This window comes from Budorcas taxicolor, chromosome 2, assembly GCF_023091745.1.
Source record: "Budorcas taxicolor isolate Tak-1 chromosome 2, Takin1.1, whole genome shotgun sequence".
Classification (NCBI taxonomy): domain Eukaryota; kingdom Metazoa; phylum Chordata; class Mammalia; order Artiodactyla; family Bovidae; genus Budorcas; species Budorcas taxicolor.
Window position 1 is genome coordinate 81,662,334 of NC_068911.1, and position 26,569 is coordinate 81,688,902.

The window sequence follows — 26,569 nt, forward strand, 5'->3', positions numbered from 1 at the left end:
TCGGATTCTTGGCAGCTCCCATCGTGTAGCACATGTCTCCTCTCTCTCATCCTCCACCCTGGCTACTCCATGCCCTAGTCATCGCCACTGCTAGGGGTGGAGTGTGGGCACACTTGTGGATGCAGCTCACAGGATAAGCCAAAGCCCTAGGGAAACACTGGTCTTCCCAGGTGGCTCAGTGGTAAAGAACCCGCCTGCAAATGCAAGAACCGCAGGTTTGACCCCTGGTCCGGGACGATCCCCTGGAGAAGGAAATGGCAAGCCACTCCAGTATTCTTGCCTGAAGAATCCCATGAACAGAGGAGCCTGGAGGGCTACAGTCCACGGGGTTGCAAAGAGTCAGAAACAACTGAGTGACTAAATAACAACAGGGAAACAGGAGGTCTGCCAGGGACAGGGCAGGATGAGGGGAAGGAAGGCTGGGGGGTCTGTTAGGTGTGGGGTAGGGGAATAAGCAGAGGCTAAAAAAGGAAAGGAATGAGGCAGGACAGGACCAAAGAGCCCAGAGGTAAAACGAAGAGGGGGCAGCCCATAGCGGAGTTGGGTGGAGGCGGAACACAGGCAGGAAAAGCACGAATTCCTTCTCCAGGGATCTTCCAGAGCCAGGGATGAAACCTGGGCCTCCGGCACTGCAGGCAGATTTTCTACAACTGAGACACCGGGGAGGCCCTAACCTAGTGTGACCTCAGTTTAATTTGACTGCATCAACCAAGACCCTACTTCCAAATAAGGCCACTTTCACAGCTATCAAGTACTAGGACTTCAACACTTGCTTTTCAAAGGGACACAATTCCAATTCTCTTCTCCAATACCAAGACCCAATAAGCCAAAAAAGCAGTCTCTCTTAATCCTGAGGGAGCAAAGAGCATGACCAAACCTCATAAAGCCAAACCAACTTTTCTATTAAGTGTGTGTGAGTGTGTGTGTGTGTGAAGTCACTCAGTCATGTCCGACTCTTTGCGACCCCGTGGACTGCAGCCCGCCAGGCTCCTCTGTCCATGGGATTCTCCAGGCAAGAATACTGGAGTGGGTGTAGTACCAAACAAACAAATTTTCAGATACCTGTCAAAGGCTCAGGAAACGCATAGCCCATTTATCCTTTTTGAGGAAGAAGTTAACTTAAAAATCAAAATCAGCTACTCAACAGTGGGGACACTATGACTGGAAGGAAAAGAGCAATAAACTATAACTCAAGCCCAGCCTTCAGACACTTCACTCAACCATCCCTCTTCAGCTTCCATTCCCTTTTCATTCAGGAAATGTGTTTCTTGAACCATATCCTTCATCCCATGGTGCAGAAAGAATCTCTTACTTTATCTGGTGACCTCTTAAAACAATAGTGCCTTGTGCCAGAACTGGCTAAAAATGGCTAGCATTTTTTACATGATAGTGACACTGGGCAGAGAAAGCTCTCTTTACTGCTGCCCACCAACACCCTACCCCAAACAAGAAGAGTATCACAGAACACCACCACAACCACCTTCGTTGCCAAGGAACTGAGATTACAAAAAAAGAAAAATACAAGTTTACCACGTGATCGTTTTTTCAAACACCTGGGATAAACATTTAAGCTAGTGTACACAATTTTGTACAAGTCATATGATGACGATAGGAAAATATACACACCACCAAAAATGAGAAGTAAATTTAATAAAATGTTGATGGTGGTTACTCCTAAGAGAGTGAGAAGTATCGATGTTTTTCCCCCTTTACATTTTACGGTTGATGTATGTTCTGACACTTTTATAATTAGAATGCTTTGTAAGATAAAACACACTTTTCCAGTAAACATTTATGTGAAACATAAATTTGTATCTATCTTCTTTTACTTACAGAGGTTTCCCAGCGAAAAGCCCCTCCACTGGATACCTGTCAAGCCTCTGTCCTCATGAGTTCCCTTCTTCAAGAAGGAGGGCTCATTTTTCCTTTATCCAGCCTCTTCTAACCATGTCCACTGGTTTTACTTAACCCACTAGGCTGACCTGTCCCAACTACCCACAGTCATCATTCTCCCAGGTTTTACTGATGGGGATAGTCCTCCTCGTTGACCTCCTTGTTCCCACAGTGAAGTTCTGGACTGGCTTCCTATAACAGACCTCATGTTGTCCAAGATCCAGTTCCTGACCCTATACAGTTGACCCTTAAATAAGATTGACTGAACTGAACGGGTCCACTTACAGATTTTTTTTTTCAGCAGTATAATCTCAGTATTATGCAATCTGTGGTTGCTTGAATGCATGGATGAGAAATTGCATATTCAGAGGAACCATGTAGATGGAGGGATAACTATAAGCTACATGCAGAATTTCAACATCAAAGAGGGTCATGACAGCACCTTTCCAGGCTGTTCAGAGGTCAACTGTATAAAGTAGTCACAAGGAACTTCAAGGTGCTGGCTCTGTTTATATCTTTCTCTGCTTTTAACTCCCAAGTTCCAACCAATGAATCCTTCCCTTCACATAAAACTGCAACCTGAATATACCCTCTTATTTGTAATGACAGGGAGAACTCTGCTTTATACACAGAACTTTCTTGAGGGGGTCGGGGGGCTGTGACCGAAGAATGATGAGGGTAAGACCACCGCCTCCACGTCCCACATCTGTGTGCGAGCACCCCGGAACTGTGCCAGAAGGCAGCCCTGGGGACTGCCCTGGCACACTGGAGCAGTTCCTAAAGCCATTCTCTACCTCAGTCACACACCTTGTACTGCGGTAACTACTGGAACTCACTTACCCTACAGCGCCGTATTCAGTACCCAGATAACACATCAGTATATGTAAGTTTTCTGTTTTAATTCTGTGTCGGTGTTCACTGGTATCTGCTCTAATGATGAAGATGATTAAGCTAGCTATTATTAAGACGTTACTTGATGTACCAGACCCCCTGCTAAGCATTTTATACCCATTAGCTACTTTATTCAACCTATTCCATTGGAAGTAAATGCTGTCATTATCCCCAGTTACAGATGAGGAAACTAAGGCTTAGGGAGGCTAAGCAGGTTGTCTGTAAATGGCAGGTCCAGATGTGAACACACAGAATCCTCAGTCACAGCATTGCCCTGGCCTGCCTCCCCAACCCCTGCAGATACCGACCAAGCTGCAGATGAAGCGTGAAGCGCTGTTGGGCGCTGAAGAGATTCGGACTATCATTCACTGACAGTTTAGCAAGTCATGTTCCTCTGAATGATAATCATCAGGAACATTCTGTCAGATTGGACATGCTGACATTTTGGGGGTGGAAAAATAAGTGGAGGGGAAAAGACTTTTAGAACAATACCATAACCAGTACACCACCCCCTCACTGACTGCTCAAATCCAAACCCTGGCAGTCCCCTGTCAGCAGAGCTGTCTGCCAACAGCCCTCATTACAAGAGCAAGGGCGAGTAGAGAGAGCAGTACCATGCATCCTGCTTCAACTCCTTACAAGGAAAGTGGGATCTATAAACATTTGGGGGAAAATGCCTCAAAGTTTCCAGGCAGCATTTAAACTTTCTCCCCCACAAACAGATTAAAAATGCAATGCAACCAACTCAGTACAAATTCTAGAAAGCAGCAAAATAAATCAATTGCGTACGTGTGGCTATTTATCAAGATCCCTTTCAGGCCTGTATTGGGCCACAGGGAATGGGGGAGACAATGAGATGACTTTTCACTCTCTGCCTCTGTCATTTCATTTGCTGTCTTCCTGCGGCATCATTAGCACCATCACCAAAACCACGACAAAAAAGAAAGAAAGAAAGAAAGAGAAAAAAGCATTGCTCAGTTTTTGAAGCAGCAGCTTCAATGACATGTCTGGTAAAATATCTTAGCAACAATGTCAATATTGTCTCACCACAACTAACCATATTAACATTCCACTCTAATCATGATTTCTCAAATATAAAATGGAACTTGCATTATTCACTTCATTCATTCTCTGAGTATCAGTCGGGGAGGGGGGGGACAGTTTTCCAACAATTTTGATAAAGCTGCATGAAAAATGAACACAACATTGTAAATCAACTATAACAATCAATTCAAATAAGTGTCTGTCTATCCTGGGATAAACCATAATGGAAAAGAATATAAAAAAGAATGCATACATATATTTGTATGTACAGCAGAAATTAACACATTATAAATCAACCATACTTCGATTAAAAATAATTCAACATCAAAATTATATTCAATGCTATTCCGTTTTGTGTATCTAACCTGCAAGTATGAGAATAAGCAAGTTTTGATGAGCAACTGGCATAAACACAAGGACCATACTGACAAATTACTTTGATCAAATCCCATCCCTTGTTATTTCTGTAATGGAATGCCTTCACTCATCTGTTTGTACATCTATATTTCAAATTCATTTTTATAGGGCTGCCAGGACCGGTTTACTAGATAATGGAGGCGCTCCTTTTCCTAGGAATTTTCAAAGTCACAAACACACACTTCTTGTCATGGCTGGCTGGGGCTGGCTCTGCAGAGAGACAGGAACAAATGGCATGCCAGTGGCTCCCACGCCTGGCTGACCATTCAAAAGCCATTTTAAAACCAGTACAGGAGCTTGGGTCCCACTGCTGGTGAGTGAGTGACTAGGTCTGGTGGGAATTTGAATCACAAGTGCCCTCAATGAATTAGCCAGGTTTAGAAATCCCCACACTAGGGCCTTCTCTGCCAAATCTGAGGAGAACACACAATCTCGTAGGTAGAACCCTTCGAAAGCACACAGATTATCTTCGCAGAATGCTGGTGGCAGATCCTTGCTGTTCAGATCTCACATTCCTCCCCCTTCTCCCTCCTTGCAAACACATGCCATCCCAGACGTTTGCAGCAACTGACCCAGAGCTCTCCACGAGGGCCAGGCCTGCTACACAGCTCTCTCCTCCTGCACCAGATGGAATGGCCAGAGCCACGTCTGCCACACAGATAAGGGAACGGAGAAGACAAAAATAATCTGAGATGCCACTGTTTACTAATGCCAAAAGGAGAGAGTCAAGGGGCAGAAACAAAGAAGCCAGAAGTGTATAGAAATAACCATAAATTATAATAAGAACTATCATTTATAAAATGCTTACAGTGGTCCAGACACTGTTCCAAGTACTTAACTCACCGAATCCTCAGGATGATCAACAACCCTCTGAGGCAGATGCTGTAAACACGCCCATTTTACAGATGCAAAAATGTAAACAGTGAGGTTAGGCAACTTGACCTGGGAGCTGAACCTATGCAATCGGCTCCTATACTGCACTGAACATAAAGTTTTGGAGACAAACTGGACTGAAATTCTAGCTCCTTCACTTAGCAACTGTGCAGTCTTAACCTAGTTATTTTATCTCTACTGATAAGTTACTGTTTATACAAGTTTGTCACACTGTCTAATACACAGTTAAACATTCAAAAAGCAACCTTTATTAGTACTGCCATATTTTGCCCCAGGGGTTTCACTTCCTAGTTTTTTTCAATATTGAAGATGAAAAATATCTCACTACTCCCTCACAACATCTGAGTATCAAAAAATTCATTATATAAATTTACATATCTGTATATTTTATTTCCTTGCTTAATAGGCATTTTCCAAAACCAGAAACAAATGTGAAAGCTAAACAAATGTCCTTCATCATCATGATGCCTGTTTAAAAAAAAATCTTCATTTCATTTGACTTTCATAATTATTCTATGACACCGATAGAGATTGTTACCTTCATTTTATAGGCAAGAAAACTGAGGTTCAGAAAAATGAAGCAATTTGTTCAAAGAGAACTAGTAGGTACATTCAAACTGGAACGCTTACCTAAGCTTCCTGAAGCCAAACCTGCGCTTATCCATCTTTAAGATGCTGCTTCCATAAATCAGAAGAGATCTGAAGTACTGTTTGGGAGCCCAACAGCCATGGTAACAATTTAATGGATAGTGGGGGCAGGGGGTGGGGGTGGAAACCAGAATTTCTAATCTTCAGACTCTTAGAGCTAAGGATATAGCTCTAAGAGATTTAATCAGATTAGCAGCATCAAAACTCTCACATGAAGCAGGGAAAGAAAGCCGATCTCCCTGAAATAATGACTTATAACCTCAGTCAGTTTTCAATACTGAACTTACAGAATTAAAACAAAATCCTTCCCTTAATCCTGTCAAAAATGGAGTCTGAGTTAGATGAATCTTTTTTTTTTTTAAGTTTTATAATTCAAAATTAAACATGACATGTTTCACTTGCTTAGAACTCTGACTACTAAACCGTCAATGGTTAACACCACTTACCAAAATATTAAAACACCTATTGAACTCAACAGAAAATCAGGTAAATAAACAGGCAGGAAAGAGAAAGAAATGCAAATTTTGTTGTCAAATAGTTATATACTATCTGCCAAGCGTGGATTCAAGTAGTTTATAAACGTTAACTCATGTAATCCTCATAAGTAACCCATGAGGCACAGAAAGTTTAGTTAATTTGCTCAAGTTCACATAGCTGGTAAACTATGGAGCCAGGCTACCAAATCCAGGCAATATGGTTTCAAATGGCTAACGACATATTTAAATGTGTTTGGATTCATTCTAAAGAACTGCAAAATTAAAGCTTACTGGAAAAATTAAGTCAGTCATTTGTTTAGTCACATGCTTATCAGCAGAGGTTATAACCATTCTCACATATTGAAGGCAGAACTGTAAATTTAATGTCACATTTTTGAAGGGCAATTTGACAAAATTTAGAAAAATTATAAATGAATGAACTTGTCAATCAACAATTTTTCTTACAACTATTTTTATGAGAGGACAGGGAGTGAGGCACAAGGAGATTTATTCTAGCACTGATTGTAATGACAACAACAAAAAAAGATGAAACCATCAATAGGAGAATAATAAAACAAGTTACAGAATATTTGTCCAATGTAATACTGAGCAACTTTTTAAAAGTCTACATATTAGTGTGTGCTAATATGAAAACGTGTCTAAAAATTCAGTCAACATCGTAATTTACAGAATAAAACACATTGTGAAGTCTGTGTAGGTTTTCTTAAAGACGTATATGCACGTATATGCATGCCTACACACATACATGCATAGAAAATATCTAGAAAGATTTAAAAAACTGTTAACATTCCTTTTGGGAACAAAAAGGGAAGCAGAAAACAACTGGCAGGTATCTTTACTTTTAAAACCATTGCATAGTTTTTTTAATGATTGTATATTAAATATTACATTCATGGTGTTTGAGTGACTTTATCAAAAAAAGGTAAAGTTATAACCATCTCAAGGACATTAAGCAGAAATGGACTTTCAGATATAGAAAAAGAAAGATATCACAGTGCTATTAAATCTAGATTAAGACCATGTAAGAATCTGAAATAAACCTGGGGGAGGAAGGGGAAACACTTCAAGAAGGGGGGAAATACCCCTGGAGAGAGAAATTATAATTTACCACCGTCTATTTTGAGGATGTGTTTTTCTTTATATTTACTCAGCACCAGAGATACAAATAAGGGAACTAGCCAGAGACATAGCAGAAACTGAACTAGTCTGGAGTCAAAAACTATACCTGGAGCCCATCTTTGCTTTAACTAGCTAAGTGACCTTGGACAGCTGCTCAAAGTTTTCCAATTTATTTCTCAAAAACTGAAGACACTGAATTCAATTTCTAAGATCCTCCTATATTTAAAACCTTTCACTTCATTACCTTGGTTTAAAAAAGAATCTCTGGGGACTTCCCTGGTGGTCCAGCAGCTAAAACTCAGTGTCCCCAGCGCAGGGGGACTGGACCCGACTCCTGGTCAGATCCCATAAGCCACAACTGAGAGTTCGCATGCCACAACTAAAGATCCCGTGTGCTACAACTGAGACCCAGCACAACCAGATAAATAAGAATCCTTGTACATAATAAGCCAAGAATATGAGCCATGGACAAAGTCTTATTAAGGAGATGCTCACCTATCTGCAACTATTCCTGCCTGCTTTCAGGAACTCACAGGACTTGGGCTCCCGGCACATCCAGGGAACAGGAAGCACTCAGACATGCTGACTGTGTACACAGGCAGAATGTTATCAGGTACCATGGAAAACCCTGATGACTCATTTGTGTTGGTTTTATGTCTTTATTTTGGTTTCTCTATAAATTTCTTAAATATAAGTCAATCAGACTAGCAGATCTCTAGCCTCAGCACAAACAAGAAATTTTTAATAATGGAGGAGACACTTTTATCCATCGAAGACAAGCAATGCAACTTTCACCAACTTCAAGAAAATTTCCCCTACAAGTAACTTCATAAGGAAATCCCACTACTACACATCATGGGCCACATTTGGAAAAGCAAAGAACCAAACTAAAGAGTCTCTCACATTCCCAACAGAAAACATGTACAAGAAATAAAAAGCAAATACCCAGTACTAGAAAGAGCCATGCAAGCAGGCACACACACTGCTTACACAGGTGGTGAGCAAAACAGTCCTTCTTTTTGAAGAACAATTCACAAGAGATACTATGAGCCCATGACACTTACTCCTTGGAAGAAAAGTTATGACCAACCTAGACAGCATATTAAAAAGCAGAGACATTACTTTGCCAGCAAAGGTCCATCTAGTCAAGGGTATGGTTTTTCCAGTAGTCATGTATGGATGGGAGAGTTGGACTGTGAAGAAAGCTGAGCACAGAAGAATTGATGCTTTTGAACTGTGGTGTTGGAGAAGACTCTTGAGAGTCCCTTGGACTCCAAGGAGATCCAACCAATCCATCCTAAAGGAGATCAGTCCTGAACGGTCATTGGAAGGACTGATGTTGAAGCTGAAGCTCCAATAACTTTGGCCACCTGATGTGAAGAGCTGACTCACTGGAAAAGACCCTGATGCTGGGAAAGATTGAAGGCGAGAGGAGAAGGGGACAACAGAGGACGAGATGGTTGGATGGCATCACCGACTCAATGGACATGAGTTTGAGTAAACTCCGGGAGTTGCTGATGGACAGGTAGGCCTGGTGTGCTGTAGTCCATTGGGTAGTAAAGAGTTGGACACGACTGAGCGACTGAACTGAACTGAACCATGAGCCTCTGAAAAGTTCATTTCTTTTCACTATTAATCCTTGTTTAGAAACATTCTACTAAAATAATCAGAGATTTGTACCAAGATATGCATTATTCCAGAGGGGTTTTTAATGAATGAAAGAAATATGTAAACAAAATGCACCCAAACAAAACCATGGGATATTGGTATAATAAAATATTAGACATTTTCCAAGACTGGTGACATTTAAAAGAATAGAGCAAAACATAAGAATAATGGAAAAAAACAGGGTATTTTTCATCAGTATTTTCCAAATTTTCTACAATGAGCATATGCTATACTGGACATTGATTTAAAGGCCCAAGTTTATTCTCACTTTAACTTTTCCAAAACCAAAATGACTGTAATAGCTGATGGCATCTTAAAATTGCTATCAGCCAGAGAATGGTTATAACGTGGTAGGCCCTGACTATGCAAACCTATGCCATTACATCTGGTAGAGTGACTGGACAATTATAACCTCCTCCAGGTTTCAGTCAACAGACTATTTAAAGTCCACTGTGGAAGGAATAAGAACCCTGGATTCTATCTGAAAGCCTTCCATTAAAACCTCCTTTTGAGATCATGAAAGAATGAAATCAAACTTGTAGAATGAATGTCTGCAACTGGGAAGAAAGTCTTGGAAAAAAAACAGTAAAAAAGACTCAAAATATGCTGCAACATCAATGCTCTTGTGGAGATGATGATGTCATATGGAGAAAAATGAATACTGACAACTAGGTGAAAAAAATGATTTAGAAGAATCAGGTTCTGAATATAAATTTGAAATACCTTAACCAATTTATCTCATTCTCCTCTCATTTTATAAAAAAGATTGATATATGTAAAGTATCTTTCTAAGGAAAGGAAATCTCAAGTATAACATTTTAAGTAATAAAGTATGTCAATTAAATTTATAGCAGTTCTTTCTTCCTTAGTAGTACCCAAAATAATAGTGTGTTTTATAATAAATGAAGTACTGGGTTTACACTGATAATCAGAACGATAAAGACAAGCGTTATGGGCTGAAGAGTGTTATCCCAAATCCACATGTTGAAGCCCTAACCCCCAGCATTGATGGCATTTAGAGAAAAGGCCTGAGCAAGATAAATTAGGTTTAAATGAGGTCATAATGCGGGGCCCTTATAATGAAAGTTACATCCTTATAAGAGGGGACACTAGAGAGCTTTGTCTTTAACAGCATGAGGATGCACATATAAGGCAGCATCTGCAAGCCAGAAAGAGGACCTTCAACCAGAACCTGATGATGCTGGTACCTTGAGCTCAGATTTTTAGCCTCTAGAATTGTGAGGAAAAAAAATTGTTGTTTAAGCCACACAGTCTTTGGTGTTATGTTGTGGTTGTTCAGTCACCCAGTTGCGTCTGACTCTGTGACACCATGGACTGCAGTGCACCAGGGCTCCCTGTCCCTCACCGTCTCCTGAAGTATGCCCAAGTTCATGTCCATTGCATCGGTGATGCCATCCAGCCATCTCATCCTCTGATGCCCTCTTCTCCTCCTGCCCTCAATCTTTCCCAGCATAGGGACTTTTCCAAAGAAATGGCTCTTCACATCAGAAAACCAAAATACTGAAGCTTCAGCTTCAGCGTAAGTCCTTCCAATGAGTATTCAGGGTTGATCTCCCTTAAGATTGACTGGTTTGATCTCCTGTTGTCCCCGGGACCCTCAGGAGTCTTTTCCAGCACCAGAGTTCTAAGGCATCAATTTCACTGCCACTCTGCCTTCTTCACAGTTAAGCTCTCACAACTGTACATGATCACTGGGAAGACCATAGCCTTGACTTACGGACCTTTGTTGGTAATGCCTCTGCTTTTCAACATATTGTCTAGGTTTGTCATAACTTTCTTGCCAAGAACCCACTATCTTCTGATTTCGTGGCTGCAGTCACCATCTGCAGTGATTTTTGAGCCCAAGAAGAGGAAATCTGTCATCCCTTCATGGATCACTGCCTTGTCATGGCAAAGAAGCTTATGTAACTCATTGAAGCTATGAACCATTCCATGTAGGGGCACCCAAGACGGATGGGTCATAGCAGAGAGTTCTGACAAAACATGGCCCACTGGAGGAGGGAATGGCAAACCACCCCAGTATACTTGGCATGAGGACCTTATGAACTGTATAAAAGGTATTACGCTATGGCTGCCCAAACTAAGACAACAAAAAAATTTAACATCAGAAGTCAAAGTACTTTTAAAAGCTGGTACTTGGAAAAAAGTTTTATACATAACTTTAAAGTTATCGAGAAACCTTGCTTGGAGAGGGCTGGTGAGGTGGGGGACAAGCAAGCCCTCACAAAGCTACGAAGCATTAACATAAAAACTGCCTGATTTTGAGAACTGAATAAGAGTAAGATCATCAGGAACTCAGCAGTACACAGGTGGCTCTCCTCCATCCTCAGCCAGAAGTGTGCATCCTCTTAACCTCTGCTACCAGCCAGTTCCATGGTCTATAAAAACTCCAGACAACTGTCCAAACCATTATAGGCACCTATGTGCATGTCTATATCTAGAGCCATTATTATTACTGAGTAGTCTGTGCTCTGGGGGAGCCTCTGGGCACAAAGAATGTCATCATGTACCAAATGTAGCAGAATGATGCTTCCAAACTCCATTGTTCTCAGTCATTCAAGCAGGTCCGACTCTTTGCAACCCCACTAACTGTAGCCCACCAGGCTCCTCTGTCCATTGGATTCTCCAGGCAAGAATATTGGAGTGGGTTGCCATGGGCTCCTTCAGGGGATCTCCCTACCCAGGGATCAAATCCGGGTCTCCTGCACTGCAGGCGAACCATCTGAGCCACAAGGAAAGCCCTCCTAACTCCCTTAAAAAATGGGCAATTCTCTGACACAAACTTTTGAAAGCGAAGAAATAAAAATAATCTCTAAAGTCTTGTTTCATCTTGACCTGCGTGACAGTGCTGTGGTCATCAGAACACAGACAGGAATCTCTGATTCTACATTGGCAGTACAGACGGCTGATGTGTTGTAACCAGTCTGCCACGAAAGGGCGAAGGGGAGGTGAGAGACAGACCCAGATCCTACTTTCCAACTCAGTGATTTCAGATATGAATAAGGGCTTCTCAGTTTAATGCTCTATACCTGGGCTAGGGCAACCCAACTGCTTACCCTCACTGCCATCCAAAACCTGCAAGACAAGTGTAAGGTCCAAGGCCTAATTCCCTAAGAGAAAAAATGAGTGTCAGTCAGTCAGTCAGTTCAGTCACTCCGTCCTGTCCGACTCTTTGCAACCCCATGGACCACAGCACAAGAAGCCTCCCTGTCCATCACCAACTCCCAGAGCTAACCCAAACTCATGTCCATTGAGTCAGTGATGCCATCAAACCATTTCATCCTTTGTCGTCCCCTTCTCCTCCTGCCCTCAATCTCCTCCAACTCCACAGTTCAAAAGCGTCAATTCTTCGGCGTTCAGCTTTCTTTATACTCCAACTCTCACATCCATACATGACTACTGGAAAAACCATAGCCTTTACTAGATGGACCTTTGTTGGCAAAGTAAAGTCTCTCTTTTTTAATATGCTGTCTAGGTTGGTCATAACTTTCCTTTCAAGGAGCAAACATCTTTTAATTTCACAGCTGCAGTCACCATCTGCAGGGATTTTGGAGCCCAAAAATAAAGTCAGCCACTGTTTTCACTGTTTCCTCATTTATTTGCCATGAAGTGATAGGACTGGCTGCCTTGATCTTTGTTTTCCGAAGGCAGAGCTTTAAGCCAACTTTTTCACTCTCCTCTTTCACTTTCATCAAGAGGTTCTTCTGCCATAAGGGTGGTGTCACTTGCATATCTGAGGTTATTGATAACCCTAACCCTAAAACATACAGGGAAGCTACATACAGGGAAACATATAGAGCCTTCCAGATATAAGACTTTCACTAATTAAGGATATGCTGAAGTGAAATATCTCAGCAAATTGACAAAAACTGTACTTTGAAATCTATTCCTGGGACTTGCCTAGTGGTCGAATGGCCAAGACTCTGAGCTCCAATGTAGAGGTTGGGTTCATCCCTGGTCAGGGAACCAGATCTCACAAGCTACAGCTAAGAGTTCACATGCCGTAACTAAGACCTGGCACAGCCAATTAAATAAATATCTTTAAGAAAAAATAAATAAATCTATTCTTAAAGCTGCCTGCTAACTCATGAAATTTCTTTAGCAAGGGGGAAAGCCTCTCAGTTTAACTTCACAAAGAAAAAGCATAAAATGCAAGTGACATGATATAGGCTAAAAGGTAAAATGAGTTATTTCCAAAGTATAAATCACCATACAATAGACAAATGACACAGAGCAGCCCCAGCCTTATCAAAAGGGGAAGGCTAAAAGGTCCTTCCAGTGAACACCAAGGACTGATCTCCTTTAGGATGGACTGGATCTCCTTGCAGTCCAAGGGACTCTCAAGAGTCTTCTCCAACACCACAGTTCAAAAGCATCGATTCTTCAGCGCTCAGCTTTCTTTATACTCCAACTCTCACATCCATATATGACCAATGGAAAAACCATAGCCTTGACTAGATGGACTGGAATGAAAATCCCAATCCCAAAGAAAGGCAATGTCAAAGAATGCTCAAACTACCGCACAATTGCACTCATCTCACCCTCTAGTAAAGTAATGCTCAAAATTCTCCAAGCCAGGCTTTACCAATACATGAACCATGAACTTCCAGATGTTCAAGCTGGTTTTAGAAAAGGCAGAGGAACCAGAGATCAAATTGCCAACATCTGCTGGATCATGGAAAAAGCAAGAGAGTTCCAGAAAAACATCTATTTCTGCTTTATTGACTATGCCAAAGCCTTTGATTATGTGGATCACAATAAACTCTGGAAAATTCTGAAAGAGATGGGAATACCACACCACCTGACCTGCCTCTTGAGAAACCTATATGCAGGTCAGGAAGCAACAGCTAGAACTGGACATGGAACAACAGACTGGTTCCAAATAGGAAAAGGAAGACGTCAAGGCTGTATATTGTCACCCTGCTTATTCAACTTCTGTGCGGAGTACATCATGAGAAACGCTGGCCTGGAAGAAGCACAAGCTGGAATCATGATTGCTGGGAGAAATATCAATAACCTCAGATATGCAGATGACACCACCCTTATGGCAGAAAGTGAGGAAGAACTAAAGAGCCTCTTGATGAAAGTGAAAGAGGAGAGTGAAAACGTTGGCCTAAAGCTCAACATTCAGAAAACGAAGATCATGGCATCTGGTCCCAGCACTTCATGGCAAATAGATGGGGAAACAGTGGAAACAATGTCAGACTTTATTTTTCTGGGCTCCAAAATCACTGCAGATGTTGACTGCAGCCATGAAATTAAAAGATGCTTAGTCCTTGGAAGGAAAGTTATGATCAACCTAGATAGCATATTCAAAAGCAGAGACATTACTTTGCCAACAAAGGTCCGTCTAGTCAAGGTTATGGTTTTTCCAGTAGTCATGTATGGATGTGAGAGTTGGACTGTGAAGAAAGCTGAGTGCTGAAGAATTGATGCTTTTGAACTGTGGTGTTGGAGATGACTCTTGAGAGTCCCTTGGACTGCAAGGAGATCCCACCAGTCCATTCTGAAGGAGATCAGTCCTGGTGTTCATTGGAAGGAATGATGCTAAAGCTGAAACTCCAGTACTTTGGCCACCTCATGTGAGCTGACTCATTGGAAAAGACCTTGATGCTGGGAGGGATTGGGGGCAGGAGAAGAAGGGGACAACAGAGGATGAGATGGCTGGATGGCATCACTGACTTGATGGACGCCAAGTCTGAGTGAACTCCGGGAGTTGGTGACGGACAGGGAGGCCTGGCGTGCTGCGATTCATGGGGTCTCAAAGAGTCGGACACGACTGAGCGACTGAACTAACTAACTAGCTAAAGATGGCAGAAGAGCCTTTAGTATGCAAAGTCAATGGTAGAATCCTTATTTGCAGAGAGGAAATCATGGAGAGAAGCTTCTTGAACATCATTTTCTTGCCTGAGATCAAGCAGGAAGGAACATGATGTTTTAGAAGGGTTTTGTTTGTTCTTTAAAGTACTACCCAGTGTCTCTACAAAGAAAAGATGTACTGAACATCTAGCAGAAACCAGATGTCAAGCAAGGCACTTTTGTAGACAGGTTATCTTATTTAACCTGGACAACATGCCTGCAAGTTAACTTAACTAGAAATAACTTAACAAAGAAATTTGTCCAAGGTCAAGTTAACAGGGAAGTAAACAAGCTAGGACTTGAATTTGCATCTTCGGGTTCCAAAGTCTGCTTTTTCTAGACCCTGTTGACAGATGAGGGACCACAAACAGAAAACCTGATGAAGGAACCCATCAAACCAGACAGAACCGCAGTCCCACTCCTACTAATAACCAGCCTGTTCCAGTCTATGTTTAAGTCCTATCCAAACATTTTAAAACAAATTTATTTAAACACTCTGGTAAACAGAAATATAGTACCTTTAGAACTGAATTATTTCTGCTTATTTTTTTTTGCTTGGGAAACATTTTTAGAGTCACTTAACAACAAGATACCAAATATCCATAGCTCAGCAAGACAGTCACTGTACTAAATTCCTAAATAATAGTCCACAACCACAAAAAAATGGGCAATGCAGCAGAGAATAATCAAAAGCAGCTTCATATTTTCCGGATAAAACAAAGCATCGTTTGTACTCAGGCATTTTTAGAAGGTACCACTGAAAACCTGACTGCAGCCTGGAATGGCTTAAAATACCACATTTAACAATCACATCAATGACTTTTAAACTTTAGAGGCAAACGGCTTTCTTTTACTACAAATTCAAAGTGAAGGATTAGAGGCAAAGCTCACAGATTGAGCACACATACAAACTTAGGGACTATCCAATGCCTTAATTAACTCTATTAATTACAAGTGTATTTAGCTGGGTTTTAATGATGAAGAGGTGAAGGTCAAAATTTTTAAATAAATTATTTCAAACTAAGACCCCCTGCTGAAAAAAACCACTAATAATCAAACGGAAAGGAAAAGCCTAATAAATGATTCTTTTGGCATATTAAGCAACTTTTCCTTCATCAGTCTATATTTTAATAGAGGCAGCACTGCAATTAAAAGTTCACCACACTGCTCTTCTGCCTCAACTTGGAACTACTTCCACACCAATACAGAGCAAGTTAGGAAGTTGGATAGGGCAAGAGACTATGGTTTCAAGTCTGGCAGAGGTCAGAAGGGACAGACAGGGAGAGGGATTAGCTGTTTCTAGGAGGGCAGGAGGCCTTCCCCATCTAATGCTTCTAGACTGATGCCATTATCCCCAGCATTAAAAAGTTGGGGGGGGGGGACCACTATCAATAGTGAGATTAGATATTATAGATGTTCATTAAAATTACGTTTCAGAGGGCTTCCCTAGTGGCTCAGTGGTAAAGAATCCACCTACCAATGCAAGAGGCATGGATTTGATCCCTGATCCGGGAAGATCCCACATGCCGTGGAGAAACTAAGCCCATGCTCCACAACTGTTGAGCTGGTGCTCTCAATCCCAGGAGCCACAACTCCTGAGTCCACGTGTCACAGCTACGGAAGCCCATGGGCCCTAGAGGCTGTGCTCTGCACCAAGAAGCCACCGTGATGAGAAGGCCACACGCCACAGCTAGAGAGTAGTCCCTGCTCACTGCTACTAGAGAAAAGCCTGCATAGCAGTGAAGACCCAGCACAGCCCCAAATAGATAGACAAATCATTTTTTAAAAATTAGGTTTCCTAACTTGGAGACCAGTGGGAAAAAAGTCCAAAAAACTAGTCATGCCATGTACTTACTCTGTGGAAACAGAAGCCTATGTTTCTGTTGAGACTTGAGACTATGTTTCTCAAGTAACATATGTTTTTTTATGTTATAGTGAGCTGCACTAGATATCCATGTTAGTTAGCTTTTGAAGTGGAGGGGGCCTGCAAATGTCTATGACCGAGAATCCTCCCCAACGTACGTCTTGGTGGAAGGAAGTCCACCTTGCCCTAGAGAAGCTAAAAAGTCCAAATATACACCTGTTTAGTCTCCCCTACAGCTAGAACACAGGCATGGGAACCAGGTTCAGCCTCTGACTCTTTTTAGTGACAATCTTTTTCTTGCTCACTGAAAAACACAGGTCTGGAGAGAGTCTGTTATTGCAGTTTTCATACGGTATTTTTTTAACTTTTTATTTTGTATTGGGAAATAGCTGATTAACAACATTGTGATAGCTTCAGGTGAACAGCGAAGGGACTCAGCCATGCGTTTATTAATATATATATCCATTCTCCCTATCTTCCCCACACTTGCAATTTCTCCTTGACTATTCTCAAGCATTTTCGCTTCTAGATGAGTTTTCAAATCAATGTGTCAAAACCAAAATAATGGTGGGTACATGTTATTATGTACTTGGCCAAATCCACAGAATGCCCAACACCAAGAGTGACCCCTAATGTAAACTATGGACTTCGGGTGATGATGATGTATCATCGGAGGTTCATCAGTTGTAACAAATGTACCTCCCTAATGGGAGAACACGGACAATGGGGAGCTAAGAATGAGTGGAGGCGTGGGTATACAGAAAATCTCTGTGCCTTCCTCTCAATTTTGCTGTGAACCTAAAACTGGCTCTAAAAAATACGTACGTCTTTAAAAAGAAAATAGATGGGATTTCATTAGGGATTAAATCATAGGTATAATTTTGTACGAGCAAGTCAGTTTAAAACAATAAATCTGGGGACTTCCCTGGTAGTCCAGTGGTTAAGACTCCGCCCTTCCAATGCAGGGGGCATGGGTTCAATCCCTGGTCAGGGAACTAAGATCCCACATGCCATGCAGTGCAGCCAAATAATAGCAGTGGTAGCAATATCAGTAATAGTAAGAAATCTGCCCATTAGGGAATACAGTATTTCTTGCCATTTATTCAGATCTTCTTTTAAGTCCGCCAACAAAGCTTTAGTATTTTCTTCAATATAAAACCTGTACACTTCCTCTTAGGTTGATATTTTAAGTTTCTGTTTCTATTATAAATGGGCCTCTTTTCCTATTCATTATCAGTTCTGCTGTACATAAAAGATATTAATTTCCTATCCTGGTCTTGAAAGAAAAAGTGAAAGAGTAGTCACTCAGTCTCTTATGATCTCCTGACTCCTGTGATCCCGTGGACTGTAGCCCGCCAGGCTCCTCTGTCCATGGAATTCTCCAGGCAAGAACACTGGAGTGGGTTACCATTTCCTTCTCCAGGGGATCTTCCAGACCCAGGGATTGAACTTGGGCCTCCTGTGTTGTGGGCAAACTCTTCATCATCTGAGCCACTAGGGAATCCTGCTCTTATATCCTCTCTAAACTATTAGGTCCAAGCTTGATACCAATACTCTTAAATCTTAAGAGTTCAGTAATTATTCTTAAACTAAGAAACATTAATGATAGTGACATGATAGATTTAGTAAAGGTCACTTAGGCGTGAGGTGAGAGGCTGCAGACCTGTCTCTAGAGAGCTTCAAAATAAAGATAACACCTCATTTGCTTGTTTTAGAGCAAGGTTCTAGCATAAGAGCAGGGAAAGAAAAAATAGATGTCCTCATCTGGCCCTCTCCACATTATGGTTGCATATTGATTTTTGCTCCCGTAGGCCTGACTCAAGGTCAAGAGAAACTCATGGTGTTCCTTTGCACTGGTGCCCTAGTGGAGACAAGGTAAATGTTCCTTCCCAAAAAGCATTTTAAAGTTTTTTAATACTGCATTTTCCAAAGTAATTCTATAGCCTACAGAAAATACTTTTTGCTCAGCTATAAGCATTTCCTAGGTTTAAAAGAAAACATTTTAAAAAGAATTTTGCTATTTTTAGAGCTGACTCAATGACTTTTAATAACTTCATATCTCACCATATATAATACCTGAAATATCCTTATATACATATAACCTAAATTTCAACACCTGCCAAAATTTTACCAATAGTTTAAGGACTTTTCAATACCTCTGAAAATATATTTGTTTTCTTTTGAAGAATACTAAATTTAACCGAGAGATTTTCCAAATTTTAAAGACAGGTTCAACATAAAGGTGTAGCTCAAGATCGTTAAAAAAAAAAACTACAAAGGATATGAAAAGCTGAACTCAGTATTTTAGACAAATATTTTCTAAATTTCTGTGATTGTGAGTTCAAGCACGCAAAAATGAATTTTATTTTGTGTGTGCAACAAAGACTGGTTTAATTGAAAACAGTAGAGCAAAAATTTTCCATATTGCAGCAGATATTATTTCCCAAATTTCAGAGCAGTCTCAGTAGATTAGCCAGCTTTAATTTACAGGGAAACTTAGCTGTGATTTACTTCTATAATGAGAGTTGGCACAGAGTTCAACATAGGAATGGTCAAATTCCAAGTATTTTCCCCAATCATCTTGTGACATAACCATCAAGATTTAAAATTCCATCTGCTTTGTTCCCCAATGGAATACAACCAGGTTCTAGTTAGGAGGAAAAAGGCATACACCATACAGATGTTTTATGAGAAAAGTTCCCATTGCTTTTTCAAGTTGGTTTGCATTAGTGAAAAACCAAAATGTGGGAATTATTATGAAGAAATGATTCAGAAAACACAGTAGTTGTTCTTTAAAGACCAAAGGGGAAAATAAACCCCAAATCATATGCTCTACAATTGGAAAAGTTTCAGACACAAACAATGTTCACTGTCTGGCCCATCTGAAAGGCAGGGTGCTGAAAATTATTAATATACTGTAATTTCACATGAGCCTGGCATGGGTCACAGAGGATGGTATGGCCTGTTGTGAAAGACTCCATTACTTCATAGGGAGTTTTGGCTTGGAGACTCTGGCTCTGAGAAAAATAACCCACTGGTTTGCAGCTCTAGCCTAACAGACAGCTTTAGAATCTAACTTTATCCTGGAAATTACAAAGGCATCTAAAGAAGCAAATAACACAGTTCCCAGGATGAGTGTCAGCTGAGCTGGAACTGGTTAAAAATTTTTTTGTCTTAGACAGCTTTTGGAAAACTCGAGAGGAGGTGGTTTGGTCTTGACCCAGAAGAGGATGAAGAACCACCCGCCCGCCCCATAGAAATTATGTGAACTGAAAATTCTCCATAGTAACAATCCTAATTAATTATTCAAAGCTGGAAGTTGATTTTCTAAAGTTAAGAGCTAACTATGGTCTCCTGTTTCCATTATCAAAGACTGGTCTCTTCTTTGCATCTGCTTAGCCAGGCATTAATGAGAAGCTTTTAATGGAATTTTTCAGCAACTTCACAACAAAGTCTCTACTTGGTTAAAGGGAAATTAATAACAGAAAATCCATCTAGGTTCCATATAAACAAAATTTTATAAGTTCACTTATTCTTTTACAGAAACAACATAACAATATTACCAGAAGGCATTACAAGATCTTTCGAATTAGAGTTAACTATAATTCAACTTATTTATATCTTAATAGAAATTAAAACTGAACTGTTATTCAGTATACAGTAACTCAGAAAACCAGCCATTCTCTGACTCTAGATTAACATGAGTTTACAGAGTGAAATGGCACATTTCAGGGTAATCGATCCATGCTAACAGATTTTTACTGTGCAACACAGGCAGATAACGAAGTTTTTCTGGTGAGTGGTCGCCAAAATAAGCTTAGAGGACTTTACCACACAGAATGCAGTGTAGAATCATACAATGACCGCATACGCACCAGAACTCTACCAACAGGAGAGAAATCCAAGCCAAATTAAGTAGCTCTCATCACAATGAAAACTAGCAGCCTGGCAATCAGTGGGGCTACACCTGTTAGGGGGAAAATCTGATACTCAAAAGACGAGGAACAGTCAGCCAACAGTTGGTCAAACATATAAAATGCAAGCGTGTGTGGGAAAAGAGAAAGGGCTTTCTAGAAAACAAATTCCTAGGCACACCTGCTCTCCCTCAGTGTCTATAACTCTGCCTCTGGATCTGAATGAAATGATAAAATTACGACCCTTACACGTCTTCAGGGAAGGGATTTGGTTCAGAACCCAAACTCAATTTTCAAAGTCCCCTCCCAGAAGAAAGCACAGAAATACATTCAGCTTCTCATTGTCTCCTGGATGCTGTTTGTTCTAACCCGTATCACTTCTCTGATCCATTCCCAAGACAATAGCAGCCTGGATTAAGCAGGGCCTTTATGCTTGCTCAGCTCAACTCCATCTTGGACACATACCTGTTTCCTTCTTGCTTCCCTTTCCTCCCTCTCGGCTCTTCTTCAGCACAGCCTTTAACATTTTCAACACTCCTTTGCTTCTAAAGAGAAGAGGAGGGGAAGGAAGAGGAATTAAGGATTATAAATTGGAACTGAACTTGCATACTGACACAAAAGGCAACTTGTCTTCAAACAAACAGATCACTTAGGATAAGATAAAGGTAACTTGAGTTTTAGTTTAATTTTCTGTGAATAAACTAACATGGGGAACTAAAGGCTAAAGACACAGTGTTTTATAACCCTTAATGAAGTGATCAGAAGGTCACTGTCTTTTTATAAAAGTAGAAAAAAAAACCCCACAATGGTGCGTTCTCAGCATTCCACATCTAATTAAGGTTATGAGGCTAAATGTGGACACATTACTGTAAGATGTCTGGCATAGGAATGTGGGTCTCCCCCAGTTCATGAAAAGAAAACATTAAGACAGAATCAAAAAGATAACGGTTAAGAAGGAAGCTACATGGTTAACGGCATGGTTTACAGGTGCTACTGATTATACAACCATAAGGAAAACATTTTGGAAGGCTAATCAGAACAAAAACATTACTGAAAAACTTTTGGAAAATAAATACAGGGGGAACACTTTTCAACCCTGATGTCAGGGGATCTGATCAAATAGCACACACTGCAGTGGGTTTTTACCACATATACTTAGGACTCTGGAGGTGGGGGTGAGGAGGTAAGGAGAACAAGCCTGTGGCTGAATCCCTTAAATAATGAGCTGTATTTTTTAAGCAGGGTTATATTGAGCACATAAAAACAACACAATGGTCCAGGCCTAAGATGTAACATAAAACCACCCCTCCAGGAAGAGACAGACAAAAGGACCATTATTTTGCCAGTTAGGCTTCTTTAGCTCTCTTCACTCCACTAACTCAGATGAGCTGGCCAGACAACCCCAAACAGTAACAAATCTGAATGGGTTGTGTTACGATCACACCCTTGTTAACACGCTAAGGAGAGGAAGGTAGAAGAGGGCGAGCAGCTTGCTGCTGAACAGAAAGCAGAGAGGGGACAGACAACTCTTCCGCACAAAAACCTGCCTCGTGAGCACCAATGCTTCCAAAGGCCTCGGGATAACACCCCACACAAGCACACACCAACCCAGAGTTGATTCGAGGTTTTCTGCTGACAGGCAGGAAGTGTCCCATGTACAACACAGGCACACAGGGTGACCTCTCTTATCACTGGGTCTGGGCCTGTATTTATCTTTCCAAGCCTTTTGTTTTCCTGATGAAGAACCAGAGACCCTGGGAGGCCAACTCGCCCAGGGGTCACACAGCTAATTAATAGTAGGGCCAAAATCTAAACAGCAGACTCCCAGCAAGGGTCCCCCTCCTTCCAACGTGCTGGCCTCTCTGCTCCATGCAATGAAAGCTTCGGACAACAGCAATCAAACCAGCCAAAAAAAATTAACAACCAACCAACCAACCTGAAAGATACTAGGAAGAAAATAATTTAAGCAGAATTTGGAGAAAGCCACAGTGAAACTTATTGAGCGTTAAATCATCTTATAGAAAAAAGTCTTTACACACGAAAGGGGCATGGCTCAGAGCCTAATTCTTTTTTAAAAAGCTACTTGAATGGACCCTTGTGAAAAGACATGGGTTTCATGACGCACAAGCTCTGAGTTTGGAAGTGGGCCACAGTGTGCTTCCATAGGGGAACTGTGGAAGCACAGATTTCTCTTGACAGTCACGCTTGAAGGAAACAATGCAAAATGTTGTGGCATTTAAAAAAAGGGGGGGTAGGCAAAATTAGATAATAAATACATGCCTGGTAAGCACAGACATTTTCTTTTCCAAATTAAAAAACCAATCAACCAAACTTCAAGGTTTGTCATTTAGCAAAGACTACATACTAAAGAAATAAGACAAAGACAATTATCGATGGAGCCTTGTCAGCAGAGCTTGGCCAAGGTCCTCATGAAACTTTTCCCTGTGTTTTCCTGGATCACTGAACAGCTCAGGCCCCATTGTGGTGGTGAAGCTGCCCCTGATTAACCACCCAGGTCTCCACCAATCCACAACAGATCTACACACCTTTTGGAATACATGTCCCACAGGCTAAGGACTGGCAGACATGGAGTTGGGCATCTCATCTCAGGTACCTTAGATACCTATTTCAGGGAGCTCAGCTGTTTTCAGGAAAGTCACATCTTCCATGTCAGTGGTCTCCAATGAAGAGGCTATCAAATATCTGCTATAAGTTTTTCTCCCAGTTCTTGCTTCCCCCTCCCAGCCCCAAATAGTGACTCAATGGAAAGAGCCTACATTTATATTCTAAATGATATTCAGACTGCAACATGGAGAAATTTTGATTATGTGTGTGCATGCTCAGTCGCTCTGCTGTGTCCAACTCTTTGCGACCCCATGGACTGTAGCCCGCCAGACTCCTCTGTCCATGAAAAATTTCCAAGCAAGAATACTGGAATGGATTGACATTTCCTACTCCAGGGGATCTTCCCAACCCAGGGAACGAAACCATGTCTCCTGCATTGGCAAGCAGATTCTTGACCACTGTGCCATCTGGGAGGCCCCCTTAAATGATTGTATCTGAGTGAAAAATTAAGGACCCCTCCCAGCCCCCATACACACATAAGCTGGAAAGGAAAAAAGGAAGACTGCTCCCTGTGGGCTCAATTCTGAAATTAACACAGATCAGAGTAGAGCTATGCAAAGTCCCACTTAGTCATGGCTCAAAAGATCTAACTGGAATTTGACATACATCAACAGACCATTTAAACACTGAGCCCATCTGAAGCAAGGTGGTCAGAAATGGCAAGAGCAGTAATAGGCTGGTGGGGCCCACATTAGCAGTATCATCCAGAGAAGATTCTCTGCACACCTGATAGTACCTATGAATTCATAAGTACATACCCCCCACAACCAGAAACCGACCCTGTAGGCTACGGTACCCAGTGCTATTTAACACTGGCATCGTAACTACTTTCCCTTCTTCTGATTCTGTTCTCACTGAGCAGGGTCTCATAATCTGACTTTTTAACCTAACAACGGTGGAGGAGAGTGTGCTGGCTCTGGTCAACCCAACACAATTGCCTACCTTGTTGGCAGATATGACTCGGAATAAATTAATAAACCGGTGTTCTGGCTTGAAACAAAAGCTCTCATGAGAAAGAGTTCTGCCAAAGGGAGTCACTTTGCCAAGTACCATCTATGTAAGACATAAAGAATATTAAGTTTCTGATTCCATTCTCGAATGCAAATGCCACCGTGAAGCAGTCTTATGAGAGCAGCTGCAGGACCCTTCCTGAATGACACCTTCTGCATCACCTCCCTTCCTGTAGCAACTTCAACTACTGTCACTGTTCATCTAAAAAGGGTGAGCACTGCCTGCTACAGAAGTAAATCACATAGAAATTATGCAAACGAGCCTTTCAGGCACAGTAATTCAGATCCAAATGATTAAATAATAAGCCCAAAACCCAGAAAAGAAATTGCCAGAAAAAAAAAGAAACTGCCAGAAGTTATCAGTTCAGTTGCTCAGTTATGTCTGACTCTTTGCGACCCCATGAATCGCAGCACGCCAGGCCTCCCTGTCTATCACCAACTCCCGGAGTTCACTCAAACTGATGTCCATCGTGTTGCTGATGCCATCCAGCCATCTCATTCTCTGTCGGCCCCTTCTCCTCCTGCCCCCAATCCCTCCCAGCATCAGGGTCTTTTCCAATGAGTCAACTCTTCACATGAGGTGGCCAAAGTATTGGAGTTTCAGCTTTAGCATCAGTCCTTCCAATGAACACCCAGGACTGATCTCCTTCAGAATGGACTGGATGGATCTCCTTGCAGTCCAAGGGACTCTCAAGAGTCTTCTCCAACACCACAGTTCAAAAGCATCAATTCTTCCACACTCAGCTTTCTTCACAGTCCAACTCTCACATCCATACATGACCACTGGAAAAACCATAGCCTTGACTAGACGGACCTTAGTCGGCAAAGTAATGTCTCTGCTTTTCAATATGCTATCTAGGTTGGTCATAACTTTCCTTCCAAGGAGAAGGCGTCTTTTAATCTCATGGCTGCAATCACCATCTGCAGTGATTTTGGAGCCCAGAAAAATAAAGTCTGACACCGTTTCCACTGTTTCCCCATCTATTTCCCATGAAGTGATGGGACCAGATGCCATGATCTTCGTTTTCTGAATGTTGAGCTTTAAGCCAACTTTTTCACTCTCCTCTTTCACTTTCATCAAGAGGCTTTTTAGTTCCTCTTGACTTTCTGCCATATGAGTGGTGTCATCTGCGTATCTGAGGTTATTGATATTTCTCCCAGCAATCTTGATTCCAGCTTGTGCTTCTTCCAGTCCAGCGTTTCTCATGATGTACTCTGCATAGAAGTTGAATAAGCAGGGTGACAATATACAGCCTTGACGTACTCCTTTTCCTATTCAGAACCAGTCTGTTGTTCCATGTCCAGTTCTGTTGCTACCTGACCTGCATATAGGTTTCTCAAGAGGCAGGTCAGGTGGTGTGGTATTCCCACCTCTTTCGGAATTTTCCAGAGTTTATTGTGATCCACATAATCAAAGGCTTTGGCATAGTCAATAAAGCAGAAATAGATGTTTTTCTGGAACTCTCTTGCTTTTTCCATGATCCAGCAGATGTTGGCAATTTGATCTCTGGTTCCTCTGCCTTTTCTAAAACCAGCTTGAACATCTGGAAGTTCACAGTTCACATACTGCTGAAGCCTGGCTTGGAGAATTTTGAGCATTACTTTACTAGAGTGTGAGATGAGTGCAATTGTGCGGTAGTTTGAACATTCTTTGGCATTGGAATGAAAACTGACCTTTTCAGTCCTGTGGCCACTGCTGAGTTTTCCAAATTTGCTGGCATATTGAGTGCAGTAATTTCACAGCATCATCTTTCAGGATTTGAAAGAGCTCAACTGGAATTCCATCACCTCCACTAGCTTTGTTCGTAGTGATGCTTTCTAACGCCCACTTGACTTCACATTCCAAGATGTCTGGCTCTAGGTGAGTGATCACACCATCATAATTATCTGGGTCATGAACTAAAATGGACTGGAATGGGTGAGTTTAACTCAGATGACCATTATATCTACTACTGCGGGCAGGAATCCCTCAGAAGAAATGGAGTAGCATCATGGTCAACAAAAGAGTCCGAAATGCAGTACTTGGATGCAATCTCAAAAACAACAGAATGATCTCTGTTCGTTTCCAAGGCAAACCATTCAATATCACGGTAATCCAAATCTATGCCCCAACCAGTAACACTGAAGAAGCTGAAGTTGAATGGTTCTATGAAGACCTACAAGACCTTTTAGAACTAACACCCAAAAAGGACGTCCTTTTCATTA

The 26,569-nt window shown here is 41.4% G+C and overlaps 1 protein-coding gene across 1 annotated transcript in view; it reads right to left on the reverse strand.

Annotated features, from left to right (window-relative positions):
* The window catches only part of TANC1 (tetratricopeptide repeat, ankyrin repeat and coiled-coil containing 1), a 244,883-nt gene that overhangs the window by 138,717 nt on the left and 79,597 nt on the right, over positions 1-26,569 (reverse strand). Inside the window, exon 3 of the mRNA XM_052657219.1 lies at positions 21,195-21,274. Coding sequence (XP_052513179.1) covers positions 21,195-21,255 — 61 coding nt within the window. The 5' untranslated portion in view covers positions 21,256-21,274. The remainder of the gene's footprint in view (positions 1-21,194; positions 21,275-26,569) is intronic.